Source organism: Lutra lutra, chromosome 9 (assembly GCF_902655055.1).
Source record: "Lutra lutra chromosome 9, mLutLut1.2, whole genome shotgun sequence".
Classification (NCBI taxonomy): Eukaryota; Metazoa; Chordata; class Mammalia; order Carnivora; family Mustelidae; genus Lutra; species Lutra lutra.
This window is the reverse complement of record NC_062286.1, coordinates 59,950,983-59,978,500: the sequence shown is the minus strand read 5'-3', so window position 1 is coordinate 59,978,500 and position 27,518 is coordinate 59,950,983. Positions and strand designations below refer to the sequence as shown.

At 36.3% G+C, this 27,518-nt stretch overlaps 1 protein-coding gene across 1 annotated transcript in view; it reads right to left on the bottom strand.

Annotated features, from left to right (window-relative positions):
• WDPCP (WD repeat containing planar cell polarity effector) overlaps nt 1-27,518 on the bottom strand; it is a 347,887-nt gene that overhangs the window by 115,415 nt on the left and 204,954 nt on the right. The window contains 1 exon segment of the mRNA XM_047744384.1: nt 26,917-27,019. Within this exon segment, the coding sequence (XP_047600340.1) occupies nt 26,917-27,019 (103 nt within the window).

Below are 27,518 nucleotides of genomic sequence, written 5' to 3'. Positions count from 1 at the left end.
TGTTGGACAACACTATTAAATAGGTTCAAAGACATGCAATAAATTATTTATGATATGGAGCTTACTCCCTTTTATCCTTCCAATCAAATTATAGAAAGTTGGAGGAGGATATGTGAATGTTAAAAATTTTATACAGTTATAGGTCTTTGCTAGGTGGAAATTTTTCTCTCATGAACTATAATCTGGGATCACCTCAGTGATGTTCTCTTAAATGATTAATAACCAAAACAAAAGCAAACAACAAAAACAAAAACCTACCCAATTTGCTTGTCTCTGTGATTGAGTACTCCTACTATGGCCGTTTTCAATCTACCAATGTGATGTTACTGAACTTTCAGTATATCTCTTCCCAGCTCTGTTAGCACTTGCAAAGCCATAAAAGTGCATGCTAATGCATCACTAGGATACTTTCTGAATTCCTGACATCTGCATTTCTTGAAAGGTATGTAGGTATGTGGATGGTAGCAGCTGAAACAGGTCAGCTTGAAACTAAATTCTACCTCATAGCAAACTGTAAGAATGATTAACTCTGGGAATGTAGGGCATTTTATTTTCTTTAAGCCTTTGGGAAGTAAGTGACTATAAAAACTCTGTTCCCTGATTCCCTTAGGAATATAGATTTATGGTAACATGAAGCCATTTTGTAAACTTTAAAATGGTTAAAAGGAGGTATTTTGATAAAACATGTTTTTAACTCATAAGCCTTATAGACCAAGTATATAACAGATTGTTTTGTGAACAGTGGTTTCCAGGGCACATGGTAAGGGTACAGGAAGATGACCTTAAGAATTGATATAAATTCTGACACATTACATAGAGAATTTTATACATGCAAAATAAGTGTAAGAGATCCAAATTCAGCTCAAAAGTAAACTAATAATTTTATGATTTTTGTCAGCTAATATGTGAAATCAGCATTTATTTAGGAATCATTCGGTTTCTATATTAGCTTTTCTGCTTTGGCACCTTGATGTTACTTTATACTGAAATTTCTTGTATCAAAACAAACATTATATAAGAGGATTTAAACCAAAAGAACCTTTGAATAAAGCAATTCCCCTGCTAAGTTTTTTCAATATGGGTTTGTACAATTAGGTAGATATGAATAAATGATTTTTTTTTTAGAGTTGTATGTTGTCTAGAATTCTTTAGAATCTTGATTGGATTCTACCTGGTCATCTAATCATATGTATAACATTTTAGTGCTGAAAAGATTTAGACTCTTCTAGGTCTGTCTCCTTATATTTTATATATGAGCAAACTAAGACACAAAAAAGTGACTTTTGAAATGTTAGATGGTTAGTCTTGACTAGTTTTAGCCAAAACTAGAACTTAATTTTCCTGACTACCACACCCTGGTATTCTTAAAGTTTATAGCATATAACTGTATGTCTATCCACATTTTGGGATTACTTAGAAGATACTTTTGTTGTACTCTACACTGGCCAAATTAGGACATATTCTGTTTATTCTTAATATTACACACTAATCCTCAAGTAAATTTCTTCATTATTTTTTATTTGCAGCCTGGATCAGCACAGTTTACTATTCTGAAAATAAATAAAGCAGAAGAATACTTGAAACACTGACTCCTTTCTGAAAAGGAGAAAAATAGGGTTAAAGCCCAAATAGTGTAATATTTGCACCCTTGTCCACAGGAAAAGACTACTAATATCTTTTGCAAGTGTCAATTTATGACTAGGTAAGTTCTGAAAAAAGATGACATCTTGTTTCATTATATAGTTAACATATTTTAGAATTCTAAATACTGTTTAACTGTTTAAATGATGGAAAGGTCTGACCTGAGAATAAATACTAATTTAGAGAAAATCTATACTTGAGGTAATTAAGTACTGGTATTATTTAACATGTCAAATTTTGTGACTGACAGTGTTATGTTGCCACAAAGAAAGCAACAAAGGTTGGATATACACGCATTCTAAAGAACTTTACTGAAAACTATAAGTCTCTTTTAAGTTATACAAGTAAAAGTCTTGTAGAGGCCTCTGCAGCTAAGCAAAGCAGTTAGTCTTTGATGTTGCTTATAATCATGAAGGGTTTAGGATTATATCTTTAGGCAAAGATGACTAGAGATAGGAAGGTATAGATCAAAACTGACATCATGACACAATAAAGAAGAGATAGGTGAAGTGGAGCAAAAAGTAGGTTGGCATGAACGAATCTTCTAAGTCAAACAAGCAACAGAATGTGGCCTCTCAAGCAGGGTAGGTAAACAGTTAAACCCATTTTTTTTTCCTTTTTTTAAAAATTTTAATTTCTTTTCAGTGTAACAGATTTCATTGTTTATGCACCACGCCCAGTGCTCCATGCAGTATGTGCCCTCCACAATACCCACCACCAGGTTCCCCTAACCTCCCAACCCCCTCCCTTTCAAAACCCTCAAATTGTTTTTCAGAGTCCATAGTCTCTCATGGTTCAATTTTTAAATTGTAGAATTTAAAGCTTCTTTCGTAGATTAATTTTAGAAGCTTTTTATATAAATAATGAGGTATTTTAAGAGCAAAGTTTTGCCTTCATTTATGTATCATGTACTGCATATTTTATACAAATTTTATCTGGTACCATGAATTTATAGTAAAGTCAAAAAGACCAAGTTAAGAAGATAGCATTAAAAATCAGGCTTGTGAATGATTTTTAATGATATGGGAACACCATCACAATTTACTGTTGGTTAATGAAAAGGAAAATAAATGATTTGAATTTTGTTAAATATATGCTTAGTAAAAAGCAGAGTTTATCAGTTTTCTCTCAGTGATAATGAGTATTCTTTATCTTTTATACTATATATTTAATATTGCCTTCTTTAAATTTCTCCATTAAGCACAAATCAGCTTTTATATCAGAAGTTCGAAATATATTTTAAAGGGCGATGGTAAATTATAAACCTTATAGCCTTTATAGCAGAGATATGAAAGATCATATACAATAAGTATATTTGGAAAGACGATGCATTTGGAAGAATTTCTTTATATGCAGATATGTAGACAGGCACATTAAGTGCCACAGCAAATTGTCTTTGAATAGGGTTTTAAAAATATTTCCATTTCTGTGACTATGTGGATTATAGAGAAGAAAATCATTCCCCATTTTGCTGTTTTCTTCTGCTAAGTACTATTCTACAAATCTCATTGTAACACATAAACTGCTAGCTCTCCCCTTGAATGGCTATTACTTTTATAAATACAGGTGTTTCACTGGGTGTATGATTACCCACTAAACATGCTTCCCAGACTTTCTTAACGTAGGTGTAGTCTTACAACAAAAACTAGAAGAAAACACAGGGAAAAAAGCTCTTTGACATGGGTCTTGGCAATGATTTTTTTCTAAATGATACCAAAAGTGTAAGTAACAAAGGCAAAAATAAATAAGTGGAGTAAATAAGTGGAACTACATCAAACTAAAGAACTGTTGCACAGCAAAAGAAACAGTCCAAAAATGAAAAGCCAATTATTTGCAAATGATATATCTGATAAGAATATCCAAAATATGCAGGGAACTCACAATTTAATAACAACAAAGAAACCCAATCTGAATAAAATATTAGCAGAAGATGGACATACAGAAGGCTAACAAGGTCTTGAAAATGTGCTCAACATCGCTAATCATCAGGGAAATGCAAATCAAAACCACAATGAGATAGCACTACATACCTTTTAGAATGGCTGTCATCAAAAAGAGAATAGACAATAAGTGTTGGTGATGATACAGAGAAAAGGGAACTGTGGTGGTGAGAATATAAATTGGTGCTGTTACTGTGGAAAACAATATGGGGGTTCCTTAATAAGTTGAAAACAGAACTACCATGTAATCCTGCAGTCATACTTTTTGGTATATATACAAAGGAAATGAAAAATATCTGCACTCCTGTTTATTGCAGCATTAATCACAATAACCAAGACAGGCAAAGAACCTAGGTGTCCATCAGTGGATGAGTGGATAAAGAAGATGCAATAAGTATGTATATATGTGTGTATATACCAGTTGATATATATGTATAAATTGAGCCATGAGAAGAAGGAAATCCTGCCATTCACAACCACATGGATGAACCTTGAGAGCATTATATTAAGTGAAATAAGTTTGCAGACAGAGGAAGACAAACACTGTTCCACTTAACATGCAGAGTCTTAAAAACCTTAACTTACAGAATTAGTTGAACATTGATTGCCAGGGGGTGGGTGTGGCAGAATTAAGATGTTGATCAAGTGGTAAATTTCCACTTATAAATAGGTCTTGGGGAATGTAATACACAGCATTGTGATTACAGTTAATTGTTTTATATTTTATTTAAAAATGCTAAAAGAGAAGAGTTAAGTCTCATCACAAAAAGGTAATCATGTGTTGCTAGAGGTGTTAGCTAATACCACTATGGTGGTAATCATACTTAAGTTTATTTGTATTGGAAACATGTTGTACACCTGAAACTTACACAATGTTTTATGTCTATTATATCTCATTGAAGTTTTTGAAAAACAACACAAGATCAGAGGAATAAATATAAGAAATATTAGACAGCTATGAGAAATTACCAGATATCATTGATAAACATCAAAGACTTTTTAAATGAGGAGAGAGAGCACATTCACGGCTGCAACAGTCAATACTGTAAACATGTCAATATTAGGTTAGTGCAATTTCACTTAAAATACCTGGTAAAGTTGAGGTTCAAGGAAGTTGGTGGAGTAGGAGGATCTGGAGGAGGATCTCATCCCATGAACACTGAGCTAGCAGCTACATTTAAGCACCTAACTATGAAAACAACCTGCAGATTGGCAGAACAGACCTTCCACAGTTAACCTGTAGAGAGGAAGCCACATCATAAAGGGTAGGAGGGGCAGAGACTCAGCTGGGAACCAAACCCCCAGCGAGACTAGACACAAATCAGAGGAACACCAAAATCAGAGAGAAAGGAGAGGATCAGACCCCACATCAGGCATCCAGGCACTGGGAAGATGAGTCCTCATAACATCTAACTTCTAAAACCAGTGAGGCTTAATTTTAGGAGCTTTTAAAATCAGTGCAGCTTAAATCTGGGTGCTTTTAAAATCAGTGGGCTTAATTCTGGGAATGCTGAAGGATGACAGTAAACTCAGTCCCCACCCTTAAAGAGGGAGTATAATAACTTGGCCAGAGACACAGCATAGAAGCAGCAGTTTGAAAAATGCCTGAAGTATACACAAAGATTTATTTACTAATCTCAGAACATGTACTGAAAGGGAAGGGACTCTTCAGGATATTTCTCCAGTAGCAAAACTGCTGGGAGGTGTCCTTTATCTTCCTCTCTCCCAACTAGGGGGGCACTTGTGGGAGCCAGTGGTAACACTCTCCACCTACCTTGCTAGCACTGGCAAGCCCACCCTGTGTTCCACATAGACCCACCTGCCTCAACAGGCATCCCCCCAAAGTGGCTTCTGCTCTGCCAAATCCTGCAAATAGCCCTGGCAGGGACCAGCACCACTGCAAAGTGACACCTGCCCTGGTGAGAGTGTAGATAACCCCATACACCCATGTGCCAGCAGTTCCAACAGCTGAGCCTTTAAGTGGCCGTGCAGGGAAAAAGCCCTGCTGCTTGGTACACCTGCAATTGCAGATATCTAGTCTGACTGCTCCCTTTGCCCATCAACAAAAGCCTCTCAGCCATGCAGAAAGCAATATCTGCCATTCAGTGTACCTGCAGCTGTGCAGGGGCTAATTACAGACAGCTAACTTGATCTCTGAGCCTGCCCACCTACCCACCTACAGGCCCACAGTGGGCTCACAACAGCAAAGAGACCAATCCCTGTCTGGTGCACCCACAGCAGGCAAAGTGGGTCACCAGGCTGGTCTGAAGGCAAACATGGCTAAGTCACAATAGCAGGGTGCATGTGGCCCACATAGCAAACATCCCTGGAGTGCCTGGTTCTAGTGACCAATGGGGAATGCACTATAGAGCACCACAGGACCTCTTCCTCCACAAGGCCACTACTTTCAAGACCAGGAAATGTACCTGATTTTCTAATACAAACAGAGAGTTAGATTTATAAGAAATGTTAAAGGGAATTCTTTGGTAGAAATAAAAGGCCATAACTAGAAATAAGACAATTTTAATGGTAAAAATTTTATGGGTAAAAGTAAACACACAGTAAAGATAATAGAGGATCAACTATAAAACCAGGATGAAGGTTAAAACACAAAATCAGATCAAATATATCTACAAAAAATATATATATCTACAAATATATCTACAAAAAACAGTCAAGATACACACAAAAATGGTAAAATATGATCTCATATACATAAAACAATGGGGGGGCTACAAATTTAGTGTTTTTAGAATGTGTCTGGGCTTCTACAAACATCCACTTAATATACACTGCTATATATATTTAAAACATTAAATATGAAGCTAGTGGTAACCATATATCAAAAATCTATAATACACAAAAAATAAAGCCTAGCATAACATGAAAGAAAGCCATGAAATCACAAGAGAAGGAACAGAGAACTAGAAACTAGAAAACAAGTAACAAAATGGCAGTAAGTTAGGCCTCAAGTCTCAATAAACATAAGATGGATTATCTTTTGATCTTTTCTTACCACAACACTATGAAACTAGAAATCAATCATAAAAAAACCCGGAAAAACACAAATATACGGAGGCTAAACAATATGCTGCAAAACAATTAGTCAACAAAAATCAAAGAAGAAAAAAACAAATGAAAACACAACAGTTCAAAATCTTTGGGATGCAGCAAAACCTGTTCTAGGAGGAACTTCAGAATTATATAGGCCTACCATAAGAAACAAAAAGTTCAGACAACCTAATTTTATACCTAAAAAAGCCAGAAAAAAAACAAAATCTAAAACTAGAAAGAAGAAAATAGTAAAGATGAGAGCAGAAGTAAATGAAATACAGACTGCAAAACAACAGAAAACATCAATGAAACCAGGAACTTGTTTTTTGAAAAGATCAACAAAATTGATAAACCTTTTGCCAGGTTCATCAAGGAAAAAAGAGGACTCAAAATCAGAAATAAAGGAGGAAATATAACTGATACCACAGAATTATAAAGGATTATAAGAGTATTATGAAAAATTAAATGCTAACAAATTGGACAACCTAGAAGAAATGGATAAATTCCTAGAAACATATAATCTTCCAAAACTCATTCAGGAACAAAATTTGAACATACTGGCAATGGAACTGAATCAGTAATGAAAAAACTCCCAACAAACAAAAGTCCAGAACAAGATGACTTCACAGTGAATTCTACCAAATACTTAAAGAAGAATTAATATTCTTCTTGAACTTTTCCAAAACATAGAAGAGGAAGGAAAACTTCCACATTCATCCTACAGGGCCAGCATTACCCTGATACCAAAACTAAACAAAGATACTACCAAAAAAGAAAAATTTAAGCCAATACCCTAATGCATATAGAGACAAAAATCTTCAACAGATATTAGCAAGTTAAATTTAAAACATTTTTAAAAGGATCATTTGCCATGATCAAGTGGCATTTATTCCAGGGATGCAAGAGTGATTCAATATTCACAAATGAACCAATGTGATAAACCACATTAACAAAGTGATTAAAAAAATCATATGATCATCTCAAAAAATACAGAAAAAACATATACACAGTGCAATATCCACTCATGACAAAAACTCTTTTAACAAAGTGGATACAGAAGGACCATACCTCCACATAATAAAGGCCATATACAAAAAAGCCACAGCTAATTCATACTCAATAGTGAAATTAGCTCTAGGATCAGGAACAAGATGAGCATATCCATTCTCACTCCTTTTATTCAACACAACACTAGAATTAGTAGCCACAGCAATCAGACAAGAAAGGGAAATAAAAGGCATCCAAATTGGTAAGGAAGAAGTAAAACTCTGTATTTATAGCTGATATTATATAGAAAACCCTAAAAACTCTATTAAATTCATTAATAAATTTTTGGTAAAGTCCCAGGTTACTAAATATACAGAAATCTGCTGCATTTCTATATACTAATAAGGAGCGATCAGAGATATTAAGAAAATAATACCATTTACAATTTCAGCAAAAATTAAAATAGCTACAAATAAACTTAACCCAGGAAGTGAAAGACCTGTACTCTGTAAATTGTGCAACACTGATGAAAGAAATTTACAATGACATAAATAAATGGAAAAATACTTATACTCATGGATTGGAAGAACTGATATTGTTAAAATGTCCATAATATCCAAAGCAACCTACATATTCAATCAAATCATTATCAAAATACCAATATTTTTCACAATCCCAGATTTTAAGTTACTATAAAGCTATAGTAATCTAAATAGTATGGTAGGGGCACAAAAACAGACAGATATATCCATGAGAATGGAGAGCCCAGAAATAAGTGCTCACTTATATGGTCAACTAATCTTTGACAATGGAGGCATGAATATATGAGGAAAAGACAGTCTCTTCAATGAATGGTGGTAGGAAACTCGACCAGTTTATCTCAAAAATGAGCTCAAAACGGATGAAAGACCTAAATATGGGACATGAAACCATAAAGCTTCCCAAAGAAAACATAGCTAGTAATGTCTTTGACAACAGCCTTAGCAGTATTTTTCTGGATAATTCTTTTCTCCCCAAGCAACAGAAACAAAAATAAACAATGGGGACTACATCAAACTAAAAAGGTTTTGCATAGTGTAGGAAACCATCAACAGAACATAAAGAGTACCTAGTCTATGGGAGAAGGTATTTGCAAATGATATATCTGATAAGGGGTTAACATCCAAAATATATAGAGAATTCATATGACCCACCCCCCCAAAACCCCAAATAATCTGATTAAAAATGGGTGGAAGACCTGAACAGACATTTTTCCATGAAGACATACAGCCAAAACACACATGAAAAGATGCTCATCATCATTAATCATCAGAGGAATAAAAAAACCACAATGAGATATTACTTCAAACCAATTAGAATGGTTAGTATCAAAAAGACAAAAGTGTTGGTGAGGATGTGGGCAAAGGAGAATCATCATGTACAGTTGGTGGGATGTAAACTGGTGTCACCACTATGAGAAACAGTATGGAGGTTCATAAAAAAATTTTTTTTTAAGTATTTTCCAGAGTATTTTTCTGGAGAAAGTGAAAATAATAATTTAAAAAGATTTATGTACCTCTTTTTTGCAGAATTAATTATAATAGCCAAGATATAGAAGCAGTGCAAGTATGTGATAGATGAGTGGATAAATACAATGTGATTTGTGTGTATGTATGCATGTGTGTACACACACACATACACACAAGAGTATTACTGAACCATAACAAAAAAAATGAAATCTTGCCATTTGAGACAGCATGAATGAACCTAGAGGGTGTCATGCTAAGTGAAGACAAATACCACATAATTTCATTTATATGTGGAATCTAAAAAACAAAACAACTGAACAAACAAAAGAAACTGACACATAAATACAGATAAGAAATTGGTGGTTGCCATAGGGAGGTGGGTAGGAAAAATCAAAATAACTGAAAGAGATTAGGAACTACAAACTTCCATTTGTAAAGTCAGTCAGTCACAAGCATGAAAAGTATATAGAGAATATAGTGAATAATATTGTAATAAGTTTGCTCAGTGATAGAGTACACTAGCCATGCTTATCATTTTGTAATGTATATAATTGTTGAATAACTATGTTGTATACCTTAAACTAATATATGTCAACAATATTTTAATAAATACATAAAGATTTAAAGCCAGAATTCCTTAAACAGTGGCATACTGAGTCCAAGATGGCGATGTAGGGAGACCCTGAATTACCCTCCACACATGCCAAATCTGTACTATTTATACAGCAATTCCTCCTGAAGAACTGAGGACTGGTAGAACAGTTTAGTTTCTTCACAATAAGAGAGTGACTACATAGACAATGGCAAGATAGAGACATGGCAATGAAAGGACCACCCACTTCTGGTGCTACAAATAGCAGTGGGGAGGAATAGTGTTCAGAGACCATATGCAGATTCATCTGCCCTATGGTGCAGAACAAAAGCTGCAGGTTAGAAGGGTAACTAGAGGGGCACCTGGGCAGCTCAGTTGGTTAAGTTTCTGCCTTTGGCTCAGAGCATGATCCCAGGGTCGTGGGATTGAGTCCCGCATCGGGGTCCATCCTCAGCCAGGAGTCTGCTTCTCCCTCTGCCCTGCCTGCTCATGCACACACACTCACTCACTCTCTCTTAAAAAAAAAAAAAAAAAAAAAAATCTTAAAAAAGGGTAACTAGAATACAAGTGAATAAGCCCTAGAACTTTCCCAAACAGTAGGGGAGCTGCTGGAATTCTTTCCAGGTCAAAGGGGCAGAAGACTGCCATGGTTTATGCTCTCCTCAACCTTGATGGCACAGAGTGGAGCAGGGTCTGCATGCTATAGTAAGTTTACAATCTCAGTGAATTTTGGGTACCTAGCCCACTCTAGCCCTGGACACCCTGGGGCACAGAAAAAACAAAAAAAGCCATCCTTTAAAAGAGTGTCTAAAATATAAAGGAACTAGCCCTAAAACCCTACCAAATGGTGGAGGAGCTGCCAGAACTCTATCTGGGTCAGAGAGGCTGGTGAGCACCAAGGTTTGCATTCCCCTTCCACCTTGATAGTGTGCATAGGACTAGGATCCATGTACCCTAGATGGCCTACCACTTCTGTGGGCTCTGTGCCCCTGCTCACATCAGCCCTGGTCATTCCAAGGTGGCCCTAATGCAGTACATACTGCAGCTCTAGCATGTCACCAAGATGGCATGGACACAATGCATCCTAGAACACTCTGGCTCAGAGTTCATCAGCACTTTCTGGCTCATAGCTGCTTTGGATCCAGCTGCCCTGCCAGGGTGTCCCCATGCCCAGAGCACCCCAGGACACCATAGCTTGGATCTGCTTCAGCTCTTCTGCCAGAGCACTCTCTTGTGTGCAGAATCTTGGGACTGTCCCAGCCCATGCCCCCTTCAGATATGGCCACCCCACTGGAGGAACCCCAGCATGGAGTGTCCTGTGATGCCTAACTCATGCCAGCCATAGTGCCACCCAGTGATTCAAAGTTACGAGGCACACACAACTTACGCAAGGTACAATCATACACAAGACCATCCTTCACATTTCAGAGAAGCAGCTGCTCTGCATAATTCATAGGAGCAGCCACAAAAAGTCACCCAAAATAGGGAGACAGAAAAATATGCCCTCAATGAAAGAACAAGACAAAAACTTCAGAAAAAGTAAAAGAAACAGATAAGCAACATGCCTGATAAAGAATTTAAAGTAATGTTCATCAAGATGTTCACTGTATGAAGAGAAGAGTGGAGGAACTGAGAACTTCAACAAAGAGATAGAAAATATGAGAAAGAACCAATCAGAACTGAATACAATAATTGAAATGAAAAATATACTGGAGGAAATCAATAGTTTTGTGGATGCAAAAGAATGGATCAGTGATCTAGAAGACATGGTAATGGGAAGCACCCAATCTGAGCAGCATAAAGAAAAAAGGAATTTTATTTATTTAAAAAAATTTTTTAAAAAGATTTTATTTATTTATTTGAGAGAGAATGAGTGAGAGAGAGCATGAGAGAGGAGAAGGTCAGAGGGAGAAGCAGACTCCCCAAGGAGCTGGGAGCCCGATGTGAGACTCGATCCTGGAAGTTCGGGATCATGACCTGAGCTGAAGGCAGTCACTCAACCAACTGAGCCACGCAGGCGCCTGAAAAAAGGAATTTTAAAAAATGAGAATAGGTTATGGGATCTCTTGGATAATATCAAGTAAACAAAGATTCACATTATCCCAGAAGGAGAAGAAAGAAAACTTATTTGAAGAAATAGATGAAAATTTCTCTAACCTGGGGAAGGAAACAGCCAGGTTCAGAAAGCAGAAGGAATTCCAAACAAGATGAGTCCAAGGAGATCCGCACCACAATTATAATATTTAAAATATCAAAGATTAAAGACAGAATTTGAAGGGACTAAGAGAAAAGTTATACACAAGGTACCCCAGAAGGCTAACAGTTCATTTTTCAGCAGAAACTTTGCAGGTCACAAGAGTGGCATTATATATTCAGAATGCTGAAAGGAAAAACCTGCAACCAAGTGTATCCTACCCAGCAAGGTTATTCAAAAGTGAAGGAGAGAAGAAAGTGTTTCCCAAGCAAACAAAAGTTTAAAAAGTTCATGACCACTAAACTAGCCTTACAGGAAATGTTAAATGGACTTCTTTAAGTGACAAAGGCCACACTTAGAAGAAACATATGAATTTAAAAGTGCAGTACCTAATAACATATACATAAAACATGGAAGGGGTAGTTAAAAGTGCTTTAAAAAAAAAGGATTTTATTTATTTGTCAGAGGGAGAGAACACAAGCAGGGGAGTGGCAGGCAGAGGGAGAAGCGGGCTCCCTGCTGAGCAAGGAGCTTGATGTGGGACTTGATCCCATGTCCCTACAATCATGACCCAAGCCCAAGGCAGATGCTTAACTGACTGAGCCACACAGGCATTCCAAAAATGCTTTTAGAATGTGTTTGAACCTAAGTTACCATGAACTTAATACAGACTTCTATGTACATAGGGTGTTATATATGAACTTCCTGGTAACCACAAACCCATATTTATAGTAATATAAAGGAATTTATTACCCCACTTACATCAAAAGATAGATCATCCAGACAGACTACCAATAAGAAAACAGTGTCTTAGCTGGTGGAAATGCAAACTGGTGCAGCCACTCTGGAAAACAGCATGGAGTTTCCTCAAGAAGTTAAAAATAGAACTACCTTATGATCCAGTGATTGTACTACTACGATTAACCCAAATATACAAAAATACTAATTCAAAGGAACACATACACCCTGATATTTATAGCAGAATTGTCAACAATAGCCAAATTATGGAAAGAGCCCAAATATCCATCAACTGATGAATGGATAAAGAACAGGTGGTATGGTATGGTATGGTATGGAATATTATTCAGTCAACAAAAAGAATGTGACCTTGCCATTTTCAACAACATGGATGGAGCTAAAAGTATTATGCTAAGTGAAATAAGTCAGAGAAAAACAAATACATTATTTCACTCATGTGTGGAATTTAAGAAACAAAACAAATGAATATGGGGGAAAAGAGAGGCAAACCAAGAAACAGACTCTTAACTATAGAGAACAAAATGATGGTTACTGGAAGCGTAGTGGTGGGGGTTTAAACACGTGACAGGAATTAAGGCAGGCACTTGTGATGACCACTGAGTATTGTAAGTGATGAACCACTAAATTCAACATTTAAAACTAATATTGCACTGTATGTTAACTAGCTGGAATTAAAAAAAAAAAACTGTAAAAGAAAAAGTGTCTTTAAAAAAATAAATGAGACCAAATGGATTTAACAGATATGTACAGAACATTCCATCCAAAACCAACAAAATACACATTCTTTTCACGTACACATGGAACATTTTCTCAGATCACAAGGTAGGCCACAAAACAAGTCTCTTTTTTTTTTTTTTAAGATTTTATTTATTTATTTGACAGAGAGAGTGATCACAAGTAGGCAGAGAGACAGGCAGAGAGAGGGAGGGAAGCAAGCTCCCCGCTGAGCAGAGAGCCCAATATGGGGCTCAATCCCAGGACCCTGAGATCATGACCCGAGCCGAAGGCAGAGGCTTAACCCACTGAGCCACCCAGGTGCCCCACAAAACAAGTCTCAATAAATAGAAGATAGGTATCATATACATCTTTTCTGACCACAACACTATGAATCTAGAAATCAACCAAGAAAAAAAACTGGAAAAAAAATATGTAGAAGCTAAACAACATGCTACAAAACAAACAGTTGGTCAACAGCAAAAAAATCAAACAGGAAATTAAAAAAATGGAAATAAGTGAAAATGAAAACACAAGCATTCAAAATCATTGAGACACAATGAAAACTGTTCCAAGAGGGAGATTTATATCAATACTGAAATACATCAAGAAACAAGAACAATCTCAATGTAACTTTACAATTACAAGGAACTAGAAAAAGAACAAGGAAAACCTAAGATGAGTTTAAAGAAGGGAAAAATAGAGATCAGAACAGAAATATATGAAATAAGGACTAAAAAGAAAAAAAGAATATCAGTGAAACCAAGAGCTGTTTTTTGAAAAGATCTACAGAATTGATAAACTTCTAGCCAGATTCATCAGAAAAAAAGAGAGGATCCAAATAAACAAATTCAGAAGTAAAAGAGGAGAGGTAACAAACTATTACAAAAATACAAGAGATTAGAAGAGACTACTACAAAAAATTATATGCCAACAAATTGACAACCTAGAAGAAATGGATAAATTCCTAGATACATAATCTTCCAAAACTGAATCAAGAAGAAATAGAAAATCTGAACAGACCAATTAGTGATAACAAAATTGAATCCATAATTTAAAAAACTCCCAATTAACAACAGTCCAAGATCAGATGGATTTGCAGGTGAATTCTACCAAATGTTTAAAGAAGTCTGTAATGTATGGCTCAGTCACTTGAGTCACTTGAGTTGATCCAACTCTTGGTTTTGGCTTGGGTCATGATCTCGGGGTTCTGGGAATGAGCCCCACATCAGGCTCTGTGCCTAGTGTGGACTCTGTTTGTCCCTTTCCTGCTCCACGCCCCCTCTTGTGCTCTCTCAGTCTCTTTCTCAAATAAAAAAAAAAAAATGTAAAATCTTTTAAAAAAATAGTGAGTACCTATTTTCCTTAACTATTCCAAAAAAACAGAGGAGGAAGGAAAACTTGCACATATATTCTACAAGACCAGCATACCTTGATACCAAAACCAAACACACTACAAATAAGAGAACTATAGGCCAGTAACTCTGAAGAACAAAGATGCATAAACGCTCCACAAAATTAGCAAACAGCATTGAATGATACATTAAAAGGATCATTCACTATAATTAAGTGGACTTTATTCCAGGAAGGCAAAGAATGCTTTAATATTTGCACACCTATGTGTGAAGCCACATTGATTAAATGAAGGATAAAAACCATATGGTCATTTTAATAGATGTAAAAAATGCATTTGATAAAATTCAACATCTGTTTCTGATAAAAGCTCTGAAGTAGGTTTACAGGGAATATGCCACAACATAATACAGGCTGTATATGAAAACCCCACAGCAAACATACGCAATGGTGACATGCTGAAAACTTTTCATAAGACTAGGATGTCACTCTCACCACTTTCATTGAACACAGTATTGGAAGTCATAGCCACAGCAATCAGACAAGAAAAATAAGAGGCATCTAAGTTGGTAAGGAATAAGTTAAAATGTCACCATTTGCAGATGATATGATACTATGTATAGAAAACCCTAAAGACTCCACCAAAAAAACTACTAGAAATGATAAATTCAGTAAAATAGCAGGACACAAAATTAATACACAGAAATCAGTTGCATTTCTATATACTAATAATGAAGTGGCAGAGAAATTGAAAAAAAAAAAAAAAACATTTACAATGGTACTAAAAAAATAAAATACCTAGGAAGAAACTTAACCAAGGAGGTGAAAGAGCTACACTCTAAAAAACTATAAAATGTTGATGAAAGAAATTGAAGATGACATAAAAAAATGGGGATATTCAAGGCTCATGGATTAGAATAACCAATATTGTTAAAATGCTTATAATACCCAAAGCAGTCTACAGTTTCAATGCAATCCTTATCAATACCAACAGTTTCCCCCCCACAGAACTAGAATAATTGAAAATTGGTATAGAACAGCAATATATCTTGTATAGCCAAAGCAATCTTGAGATGTGTCACAATCCAAGATTTCAAGATAGAGTATGGTACTACTGACACAAAAACAGACAGATAGATCCATGACATAGAATAGACAGCCCAGAAATAAACCCACAATTACAAGGTAAGTTAACCTTCAACAAAGGAGAAAAGAATGTACAATGGAGAAAAGACAGTCTCTTCAACAAATGGTGCTAGAAAACTGGATAGCTACATGCAACAGAATGAAACTGAACTACTTCCTTAAACCATACCAAAAAATAAGCTCAAACTGGATTAAAGACCTAAATGTTAGACCTAAAACCATAAAACCTTAGATGAAAACACCGGTAATAATTTCTTTGATAGCAGCCTTAGCAGTATTTTTCTAAATCTGTCCCTCAGACAAGGGAAACAGAAGTAAAAATAAACTATTGGACTACACCAAAATGAAAAACTATTGCTTTTTCATTAAAAAAAAAAAAATCCACAAACAAAAAGCAACTTACTGAATGGGATTAGATATTTGCAATAATCCATCTGACAAGGAGTTAATATTCAAAATATATTAAGAATGTATATAACCCACCATCAAAAAAGCCCATCAAACAATCCAGTTAAAAAATGGAAAGAGTGAGGGAAAGGGCAAGATGGCAGATGAGTAGGAGACTGAGATATCATCAAGTCCCAGGAGTTCAACTACATAGATATCAAACCATTTTGAACACCTACAAACTCAAAAGGAGATAGAAGAGGAGCAGCAATTCTAGGAACAGAAAATTGGCCACTTTCCAGAAGGTAGGATGTGCAGAGAAGTGAATCCCAAGGGTCGGAAAGATAGACTGCAGGGGGTGGGGCTGACTCCCAGCAAGTGAGAGATCAGCAGAGCACAAAATTGTAACTTTTAGAAGCCTGCTCTGAGGGACGTTGCTCCAGAGGCTAAGTTGCAGGGTAGAGCCCTTGTGGGACAGTGTGGTCTCAGGACCCATGGGGTCACAGAAAGACCAGGTATCTGAGTGAAGCAGAGCTCCTAGGTATTGGAGTGGGGAAGCCAACTGCAGAGACAGAGTCGAGCAGTGGACTCTCGGCTTGGGGTTACCTTAAACGGTGATCCAAGGCACAGTTGGGCCACTGCTCTTTGAGCAGGAACCCCACAAGCAGCAGATCCTGGGAGACCCCCTCCTTCCTCCTCCAGGTGGAGCAGTGTGGGAACGCGCTGCAGTAATCTGCTGGGTTTGGAGACTCAAAACGGAGCCATGCACCAGAGACAGAAGCACTCGGTCACAGGTTGGGTGAGCACAGAGTGTAGCTGGAGACCGGGGAGATGGGAGGGACTGGTAGTTTTTCTCTGAGGGCGCACTGAGGAGTGGGGCCCCAAGCTCTCAGCTCCTATGGGGCCAGAGATTGGGAGGTCGCCATCTTTACTCCTGTCCCCCAAAGTTCTACAGAAAGCATTCAGGGAACAAAAGCTACTGAGTGAACCCAAACAGGAACACCTTTGAGAATCACTGCAATAGGCTCCTCCCCCAGAAGATCAGTAAGAACATCCAGCCAAGCCCCAAGTTCACCGATCAATAAGAACTGTGGAACTCCAGGGGAAAGCAACACATAGAATTCATGGCTTTTTTTTTTCCATGATCCTTTAGTCTTTTGAAGTTAAATTTTTTTAATTTTATTTTTTCTTATTCTATTTTTAAAAATTTTTTCCTCTTTCCTGTTTTAATTTTTTAAACTATTTTATCAATGTCTTTGTAAAAATCTTTTTAAATTGTCATTGTTATATTTTACACCTTCATTGTATTTAATGTTATTTCTTGTAATGCATATAGGTTTTGTTTTTTTTTTTTAATTTTGGGATACAATTTCTTCTTATAGATCAAAATATATCCTAAATCTAGCACAGAGCTTTGTGAAGGGAACAAGCCACAAAGTCCAGGAGGCACAGAGAACCCCCCCTCACAAATTCAAAAGAAATAGGTCCACATCCCGTCATCTAATAGTAAAACTTACAAATATAAGTGACAAAGAGAAAATCCTGAAAGCAGCTTGGGACAAGAGGTCTGTAACATACAGTGGTAGAAGTATTAGATTGGCAACAGACCTATCCACAGAGACCTGGCAGGCCAGATAGGATTGGCATGATCTACTCAGAGCACTAAATGAGAAAAATATGCAGCCAAGAATACTATATCCGGCTAGGCTTCATTGAAAATAGGAGAGATAAAAAGGTTCCAGGACAAACAAAAATTAAAAGAATTTGCAAACACCAAACCAGCCCTGCAGGAAATATTGAAAGGGGTCCTCTAAGCAAAGAGAGAGCCTAAAAGTAACATAGACCAGAAAGGAACAGAGACAATATACAGTAACAGTCATCTTAGTTACAATGGCACTAAATTCATATCTCTCAATAGGTACTCTGAATGTAAAAACAAGCTAATGCCCCAATCAAAAGACACAGGTCATCAGAATGGATAAAACAAACAAAAAAACACAAGACCCATCGATATGCTTTCTACAAGAAACTCATTTTAGACCCAAAGACATCTCCAGATTTAAAGTGAGGGGGTGAAAAACAATTTACCATGCTAATGGACATCAAAAGAAAGCTGGGGTGGCAATCCTTATATCAGATAAATTTGATTTTAAGCCAAGACTATAATAAGAGATGAGGAAGGACACTATATCATACTCAAAGGGTTTGTCCAACAAGAAGATCTAACAATTTTAAATATCTATGCCCCTAACAAGGGAGCAGCCAACTAAACCAATTAATAACAAAATCAAAGAAACACATTGACAATAATACAACAATAGTAGGGGACCTTAACATCCCCCTCACTGAAATGGGCAGATCATCTAAGCAAAAGATTAACAAGGAAATAAAGGCTTTTTTTAATAAAATATTTTATTTATTCATTTGACACAGAGAGAGATCACAAGTAAGCAGAGCAGCAGGCAGGGAGAGGGGGGAAAGCAGGCTCTCCGCTAAGCAGAGAGCCTGACGTGGGGTTTGATCCCAGGACCCTGAGATCATGACCTGAGCTGAAGGCAGAGGCTTAACCCACAGAGCCACCCAGGCGCCCAGATGGACATCCCAGATATATTTAGAACATTCCACCCCAAAACAACAGAATACACATTCTTCTCTAGTGCACATGGAACATTTTCCAGAATAGATCACATCCTGGGTCACAAATCAGGTCTCAACCAGTACCACAAGATTGGGATCATTCCCTGACTATTTTCAGACCACAATACTCTGAAGCTAGAACTCAATCACAAGAGGAAAGTTGGAAAGAACTCAAATACATGGAGGCTAAAGAGCATCCTAATGAGGAATGGATGGGTCAACCAGGAAATTAAGGAAGAATTGGAAAAATTGATGGGAACAAATGATAATCTGTGGGACACAGCAAGGGCAGTCCTGAGAGGAAAATATATAGTGATACAAGCCTTTCTCAAGAAACAAGATCTCAAATACACAACCTAAACCTACACCTAAAGGAGCTGGAGAACAAAGAAAGCCTAAACCCAGCAGGAGAAGAGACATCATAAAGATCAGAGCAGAAATCAATGAAATAGAAAGAAACAAACTCACACACCCAAAAACAATAGAACAAATCAACAAAACTAGGAGCTGGTTCTTTGAAAGAGTAAGATTGATAAACCCCTGGCCAGACTTATCAAAAATGAAAAGAGAGATCACAACCAACACCAAAGAAGTACAAACACCAAAGAAGTACAAAGAAGTACAAAGAACATATTATGAGCAACTATACGCCAGCAATTTTGACAATCTGGAAGAAATGGATGCATTCCTAGAGACATATAAACTACCACAACTGAACCAGGAAGATATAGAGAACCTGAACAGACCCATAACCAGTAAGGAGATTGAAGCAGTCATCAAAAATCTCCCAATAAACAAGAGCCCACGCCAGACAGCTCCCCAGGGGAGTTCTGCCAAGCATTGAAAGAAAAATTAATACCTATTCTCCTGAAACTGTTCCAAAAACTAGAAATGGAAGGAAAACTTCCAAACTCATTTTATGAGGCCAGCATTACCTTGATCCCCAAACCAGACAAGGATCCCATGAAAAAAGAGAATTACAGACCAATATCCTTGATGAACACAGATGCGAAAATTCTCACCAAAATAGTAGCCAATAGGATCCAACAGTACAGTAAAAGGATTATTCACCATAGCCAAGTGGGATTTATTCCAGGGCTGCAAGATTGGTTCAACATCCGCAAATCAACCAATGTGATACAATACGTTAATAAAAGAAAGAACAAGAACCACATGATATTCTCAATAGATGCTGAAAAAGCATTTGACAAAGTACAGCATACTTTCTTGATCAAAACTATGCAGAGTGTAGGGATAGAGGGTACATACCTCAATATCATCAAAGCCATCTATGAAAAACCGACAGCAAATATCATTCTGAATGAGGAAAAACTGAGAACTTTTCTGCAAAAGTCAGGAACACAGCAGGGATGTCCACTATCACCACTGCTATTCAACATAGTACTAGAAGTCCTAGCCTCAGCCATCAGACAACAAAAAGAAATTAAGGGCATCTGAATCAGCAAAGAAGAAGTTGAGCTCCCACTCTTTGCAGATGACATGATACTTGATGTGGAAAACCCAAAAGACTCCATTCCAAAACTGATAGTACTCATATAGGAATTTAGTAAAGTGTCAGAATATAAAATCAATGCACAGAAATCAGTTGCATTTCTATTTACCAACAGCAAGACAGAAGAAAGAGTAATTAAGGAGTTGTTCCCATTTACAATTGCACCCCAAACCATAGATACCTAGGAATAAACCTAACCAAAAAGGCAAAGAATCTTTACTCAGAAAACTATACAGTACTCATGAAAGAAATCAAGAAAGCCACAAAGAAATGGAAAAACATTCTATACTCATGGTTTGGAAGAACAAATATTGTGAAAATGTCTATGCTATCTGAAGCAATCTACACAATTAATGCAATCCCTAGCAAAATTCCATCAAATTTTTCAAAGAAATGGAACAAATAATCCTAAAATTTATATGGAACCAAAAACAACCCTGAATAGCCAGAGGAATGTTGAAAAAGAAAACCAAAGTTGGTGGCATCACAATTCCAGACTTCAAGCTCTATTACAAAGCTGTGATCATTAAGACCTTATGATACTGGCATAAAAACATACACATAGATCAATGGAACAGAAGAGAGAACCCAGAAATGGACCCTCAACTCTATGGTCAACTAATTTTTGATGAAGCAGGAAAGAATGTCCAACGGAAAAAAGACAAGTCTCTTCAACAAATTTTGTTGGGAAAATTGGACAGCTACATGCAGAAGAATGAAACTGGACCATTTCCTTATACCACACACAAAAATAGACTCAAAATGGCTGAAAGACATCAATGTGAGAGGAATCCATCAAAATCCTTGAGAAGAACACAATCACCGACCTCTTCACCTCAGCCACAGGAACTTCTTCCTAGAAACATTGCCAAAGGCAAGAGAAGCAAGGGCAAAAATGAATTACTGGGACTTCATCAAGATCGAAAGCTTTTGCACAGCAAAGGAAACAGTCAACAAAACCAAAAGACAACTGACAGAATGCGAGAAGATATTCACAAAGAACACATTACGTAAAGGGCTAGTATCCAAAATCTATAAGGAACTTACTGAACTCAACACCCAAAGAACAAAGGATCCAATCAAGAAATGGGCAGAAGATATAAACAGACAGTTCTTCAAAGAAAACATCCAAATGGCCAACAGACACATGGAAAAGTTGCTCAACAGCCAACAGACACATGGAAAAGTTGCTCTACATCACTTGCCATCAGGGAAATACAAATCAAAACTGCAGTGAGATACTACTTCACACCAGTCAGAATGGCTAACACTAACCACTCAAGAAATGACAGGTGTTGGCAAGAATGTGGAGAAAGGGGAAACCCTCCTACATTATTGGGAATGCAAGCTGGTGCAGCCATTCGAAAATAGCATGGAGGCTCCTGGAAAAGTTGAAAATAGAGCTACCTACAACCCAGCAATTGCAGTACTGGGTATTTACCCTAAAGATACAAATGTAGTGATCCGAAGGGGCACGTGCACTCGAATGTTTATAGCAGCAATGTCCACAATAGCCAAACTATGGAAGGAACCTAGGTATCCATCAACAGATGAATGGATAAATAAGATGGGGTATATAAATAATGGCATACTATGCAGCCATCCAAAGAAACATGCCATTTGCAATGACGTGGATGGAACTAGAGGGTATCATGCTAACTGAAATAAGTCATTCAGAGGAAAAAAATATCATATGATCTTTCTGATAGGAATTTGAGAGGCAGGGCGGGGGTCATGGGGGCTAGGGAGGGAAAAAATGAAATGCGATGGGATTGGGAGGGAGACAAACCATAAGAGAATCTTAATCTCACAAAACAAACTGAGGGTTGCTGGGAGGTGGGGGGGTTAGGATAGGGTGGCTGGGTTATGGACATTGGAGAGGATATGTGCTATCATAAGTGCTATGAAATGTGTAAGCCTGAAAATTCACAGAACTGTACCCCTGGGGCAAATAATACATTATATGTCAATAAAAAAAAATGGAAAGAGTACCTTCCAGATTTTTTTTTTCAAAGAAGACAAACAGATGGCTTGTAACAGGTACGTGAAACAGATCTCAACATTACTAACCAACAGGAATATGCAAATCAAAACCACAATGAGATATCACTTTACACCTGTCAGAATGGGTCTAATCAAAATGCTAAAAAAATAGGTGCTGTTGAGGAAGAGTAGATAAAGGAAACTTCATGCACTCTTGGTGGGATGGTCAGTTGGTAGAGCCACTGTAGAAAACTATATGGGTGTTTCTCAGAAAGTTAAAAATAAAAATACTGTATGGTCTGTAACTCTACTACTGGGTATTTAACTAACGAAAATGAAACATTAACCTGAGAAGATACATGTACCCCTGTGAATTGCAGCATTATTTATAATACCCAAATTTTGAAAACAAACCCAGTGCCCATGTGCAGATGAATAGATAAATGTGTATATACACATACACATATACATACACACACTCAACCATAAAAGAGTAAGATCTTACTATTTGAGACAGCATGGATGGACCTAGAGAATATGCTGAGTGAAGTAAGTCAGACATAGATAAATACGTGGAATCTAAAAAACAAAAAGCAGAAACAGAACCATAACTACAGAGAAAAACTGAGGGTTGCCAGAGGGGTTGTGGGTGGGGGATGGGCAAATGAGTGAAGGGGGAGAGGATGATACAGGCTTCCAGTTACAGGGTGAAGAAGTCATAGGATGAAAGGTATAGGGAATCTAGTCAATGATATCGTAATAGTATTGTATGGTGATAGATGATAGTTATAGTTGTGTGTCAACTATACTTCAATTAAAAAAAAAAAAACACAGATATTTGTGCAAGTACAAAGAGACCAACGAAGTAGAGAGCCCAGGAACACTCTCTCTATATATACACTATAACATTTACTAAATAGTACTGCCTTCCCCACCAGAATGGCTAAAATGCAAAAGAGAGACCTTATCATACATCAGTGAGGATGGAGCAAGCTCTGCTGTTATGCACAACTGGTGAGAAGATAAACTGTTACAGATCCTCAGGAAAACTAGAAATAGCTACAGTAGGGGAGTACATTTTTCCATCATTAAGATGCATCTTTGGGATGTGGAGAAAGGGGAACCATCTTGCACTGGTGGGTTGATGGGAATGCAAACTGGTATAGCCACTCTGGAAAACAGGATGGAAGTTCCTCAAAAAATTTAAAATAGAAATACCCTATGACCCAGCAATCACACTACTAGATATTTATCCAAAGAATACAAAAATACTTCTTTGAAAGGGTATGTGTACCCTAATGTTTATGGTGACATTATCAACAACAGCCAAATTATGGGAAGAACCCAAATGTCTATCGACTGATGAATGGATAAAGAGGTGGTGTATGTATGTATATGTATGTATGTATGTGTGTGTGTAACACACACATACACACACACACAATGGAATATTACTCAGCCTTAAAAAAAAATCTAATATTACACCAGTGTATATTAACTGGAATTTATTTATTTATTTATTTATTTATTTATTTATTTTTAAAGATCTTATTTATTTGACAGAGAGAGAGCACTTGTAGGCAGAGCAGCAGGTAGAAGGAGAGAGAGAAGTAGGTTCCCTGACGAGCAAGGAGCCTGATGTGGGACTTGATCCCAGGACCCTGGGATCATGACCCAAACTGAAGGCAGACACCTAACCAACTGAGCCACCCAGGCGTCCCTGTTAACTGGAATTTAAGTAAAGACTTTAAAAAATAAGAATATATAAACTTTATTTTAAAAAAGATATGCCTCTTTGGCATACTGATTATTCTAAGCTAGTATTTTCTAAAAAACTGTAGACACAGAATATCTCTGAAATCCAAGTTTCTGTTCCGTAAGAGACACTTCCATGTATAGGGGAAATCTCCATTTGTAAGGGTATCTCCTTCAGTATCAGGAAGAAGGGAGTGGCTCTTAGATGCCTAGAAACTGCTATCAGTGGAGAGGCATGAACTTAAATCTGCATGACAACTTTAGCTCTTTTTATTGTTTTTTTTTTTTTTTTCCTTTATGGTAACCTCCCATAACTGATCCTCTACCATATTCTTTTGTCTTTAGATGGAGATGGTATTTAAGGTGATGGCTTCAGGTAGTTTGGTGAGATACTCAGTTTTTCTGGGTCTCTCCCGTATATACAGAATATATATATATATATATATATATATATAATTAAATGTATAATATATATAATATATATTATTAAACCATGTTTCATTTTCTATTAATTAGTCTTTTTTTCCCCTTGAATTTTTTTTTAATTTAAATACAACTAGCCAACATATAGCACATCATTAGTTTCTCTATTAATCAGGTGTAAATTTGATTTTTAGTCCTGGTGGAAAAACCTTGAGGGATGGAGGAAAATTTTTTTCTCTCCTATACTACTAAAGCTGAATGTACAAATATATCCTGTGTCTCAGCATATCCACTTTTAAGCATATACCCAGTATATCTGTGTATACATCTGTTGAGAGATAAACACAAGTACACTGATAGCAACACTATTCACAATAAGCCCCAAACTTCAAAGAACTCAAATATCTGGCATGAATAAAATTGTATATAATCATCTGTTGGATTACTATTACATAGCAATAAAAAAGAATTACAAACATTTACAACAATATAAAAGAACTTCATAAAGTTGAGTGAAAGGAGTCCAAAACAAAAGAATAATATATATTTCACTTATTTAAATTTTGAAAGAAAGGTAAAGCTAATCTATAGTGTTGTAAGTAAAGACAGTTGGGCTGGGATACAGTATCTTAAAGTGGATATGAGAGGCCATGAGTGGTCCTGGTAATGTATGTTACTTGCTTTGGATAATGGTTACAAGAATGTTTACTTTGTGAAAATCTGTTGAGTCAAGATTATGATGTGTATGCTTTTGTGTATGTATATTATACTAGAATAAAAAGTTTAAATAAAAAAACTTTCAAATTGTTCAGCCACCCAGGTGCCCTTGAAATACTTCAACTTGAATACTCTTGTTATTTTACATAATATATCTTCTTGCTTGCATCAAAGAACACTTTTGAAAGCCAAAAACTTAACTGCTTTCAGAAATGTTTGAGAGAACAGAGTTGAACTAATTGAAGAAACTTGAGAGAAAACTAGCTTTCCCCAGCATGATGTGGGCTATATGGAAGAACTAGACAGAAACTACCATTAAGAAACTAGAGATTCTTTCCTAATTCCTTTTCTAATTTTGAATGGGGAGTCACCCCAGTTTTCTAGAATAAAAGTGGAGTAGAACATCCATCTGAATGTTCACCTCTTGATAGTTACTGTTGTGACTGAATGGTATCTTTGTTAAGGGAAAGTAATCAAGGTCAAAGGGTAAGGCCTGAAAAAAAGGCTGAAAAGTGGGGAGGAACAGGGTTTCAATGAAGAAAGATATTTGCCAGAAATGAGGCAGGGCTCAAAAAGGCTCTTTGGCTAGGAACTATCAGCTGGCTATAGTAATCCAATCAAAGCATTCACAGGGCACAGAAAGCATACTGGTGAATAGTGGAGTTTCTTAATTTTTCTGAAATTGTGTGATAATTTTTTCACCTTCCTTTTCACCCTTAGTAACTTTAAATAGTTTTAAAATGCAAAACCTCCATTGTTAAAGAGAAGCTGACAACTGCTCCTTTTGGATGCCCACAGCATTGTAAAAACAAAGATGATCAATCAATAGAGAGGCTTGTTATAATAATTTGAGGCAAACTTACAAAGTAGAAATCTATTAAAACTTCATTTCTTAGGAGTTCCACAAAGAAGTGAATTAGATTACAATTCTGAGGGTCCTTTGCCTAATCTAGAAATAGTAAATACCAGGAAGAATAGGAATTGGAAAGTCCAGAGATCAGTAATTCCAGATTTAGTCACACTAGACAAGCTAAGTTTAGAAAAAGGAAGCTCATGTTGCTATTGTAATAGTTTTTAAAACTTATCATTTTTATATATAATAAAGTTTTGAGTGGACCTTTAGATTAAATTTAGGTTTCTGATTGGTCTTCTTTGGAAGACTACACTGTAAAATGACTAGTAGCTTCTAAAAGAAAACAAGTCACCCATCAAACCTAAAATTCCATGTTAAATACTTTGATATAGGACAGAATTCTTTTGAGATATGACATGTCTATGTGTATAAATAACTATATAAATTTCGTGTTGGCTAACATTAATAACCGCACTTACGATAAATTCTTCCCCCAAAGTCTTATAAAAACAGTGCCTTTTTGACTTTTTGCTAAATGGTGATCAATCAGTGATTATTAATTTTATAACAACACAGTTCCCACTTACATATTCCATATTGTACTATTTACCCAGGCTTAATTCTTTTTTAAAAGTCACTTTCTTTACAAAGAAAGCAATTCAAATTAACCAACTGTGCCTTACAAACATAAATATAAAATGATACTGAGTAAGTATTGATTGAAACAAAAAGCATTTAAAAAACCAGCATTAATTCTTACCAACTCCAGAGGTTATTGATTCTGCATCAATGTCACTAGCTCTTTTTCTTGCCACTTCAGCTAGTGCCAATTCACCCTTATCTAGTGCAAAGTAATGGATATCCTTTGGAAATAAAGCAAAATAAAAGATTAATCCAAATGAATGTTGGTCAGGTTACAAAGAAGATTTTGAACAAAAGAGCTTACTGTTCTGATTACAAAACAGACATGGCTGATGAATAATTTTTTGTGTTTTAATTCTCTCAGTTTTCTTTTCTAGTATAAGCACATTTTCTTAAATTGTAGATTATAACTATACCTAATAGCATTACTTAAGTAAGTTATTTTAATTCTTCAGGGAAAAAGACAAGTTTTTAAACCAAAGGTTTAACATACTCAGTTTTGTCAGGAAATAAAAACATTTATTGCTATGTTCTTTGGTGAGATTTTAATGTCCAAGATGACTTCATCAAAATTAAATTATATATCATATTATGATAAGCATTTTGCAAGAAATACAACTATACAAATTTGTCTCTGATATTTATGTATCTGGCACATGCTATTTTGTTAACATTATTCATATTACTAATCTTGAACTCTTACAGTCAACAAATAATCAG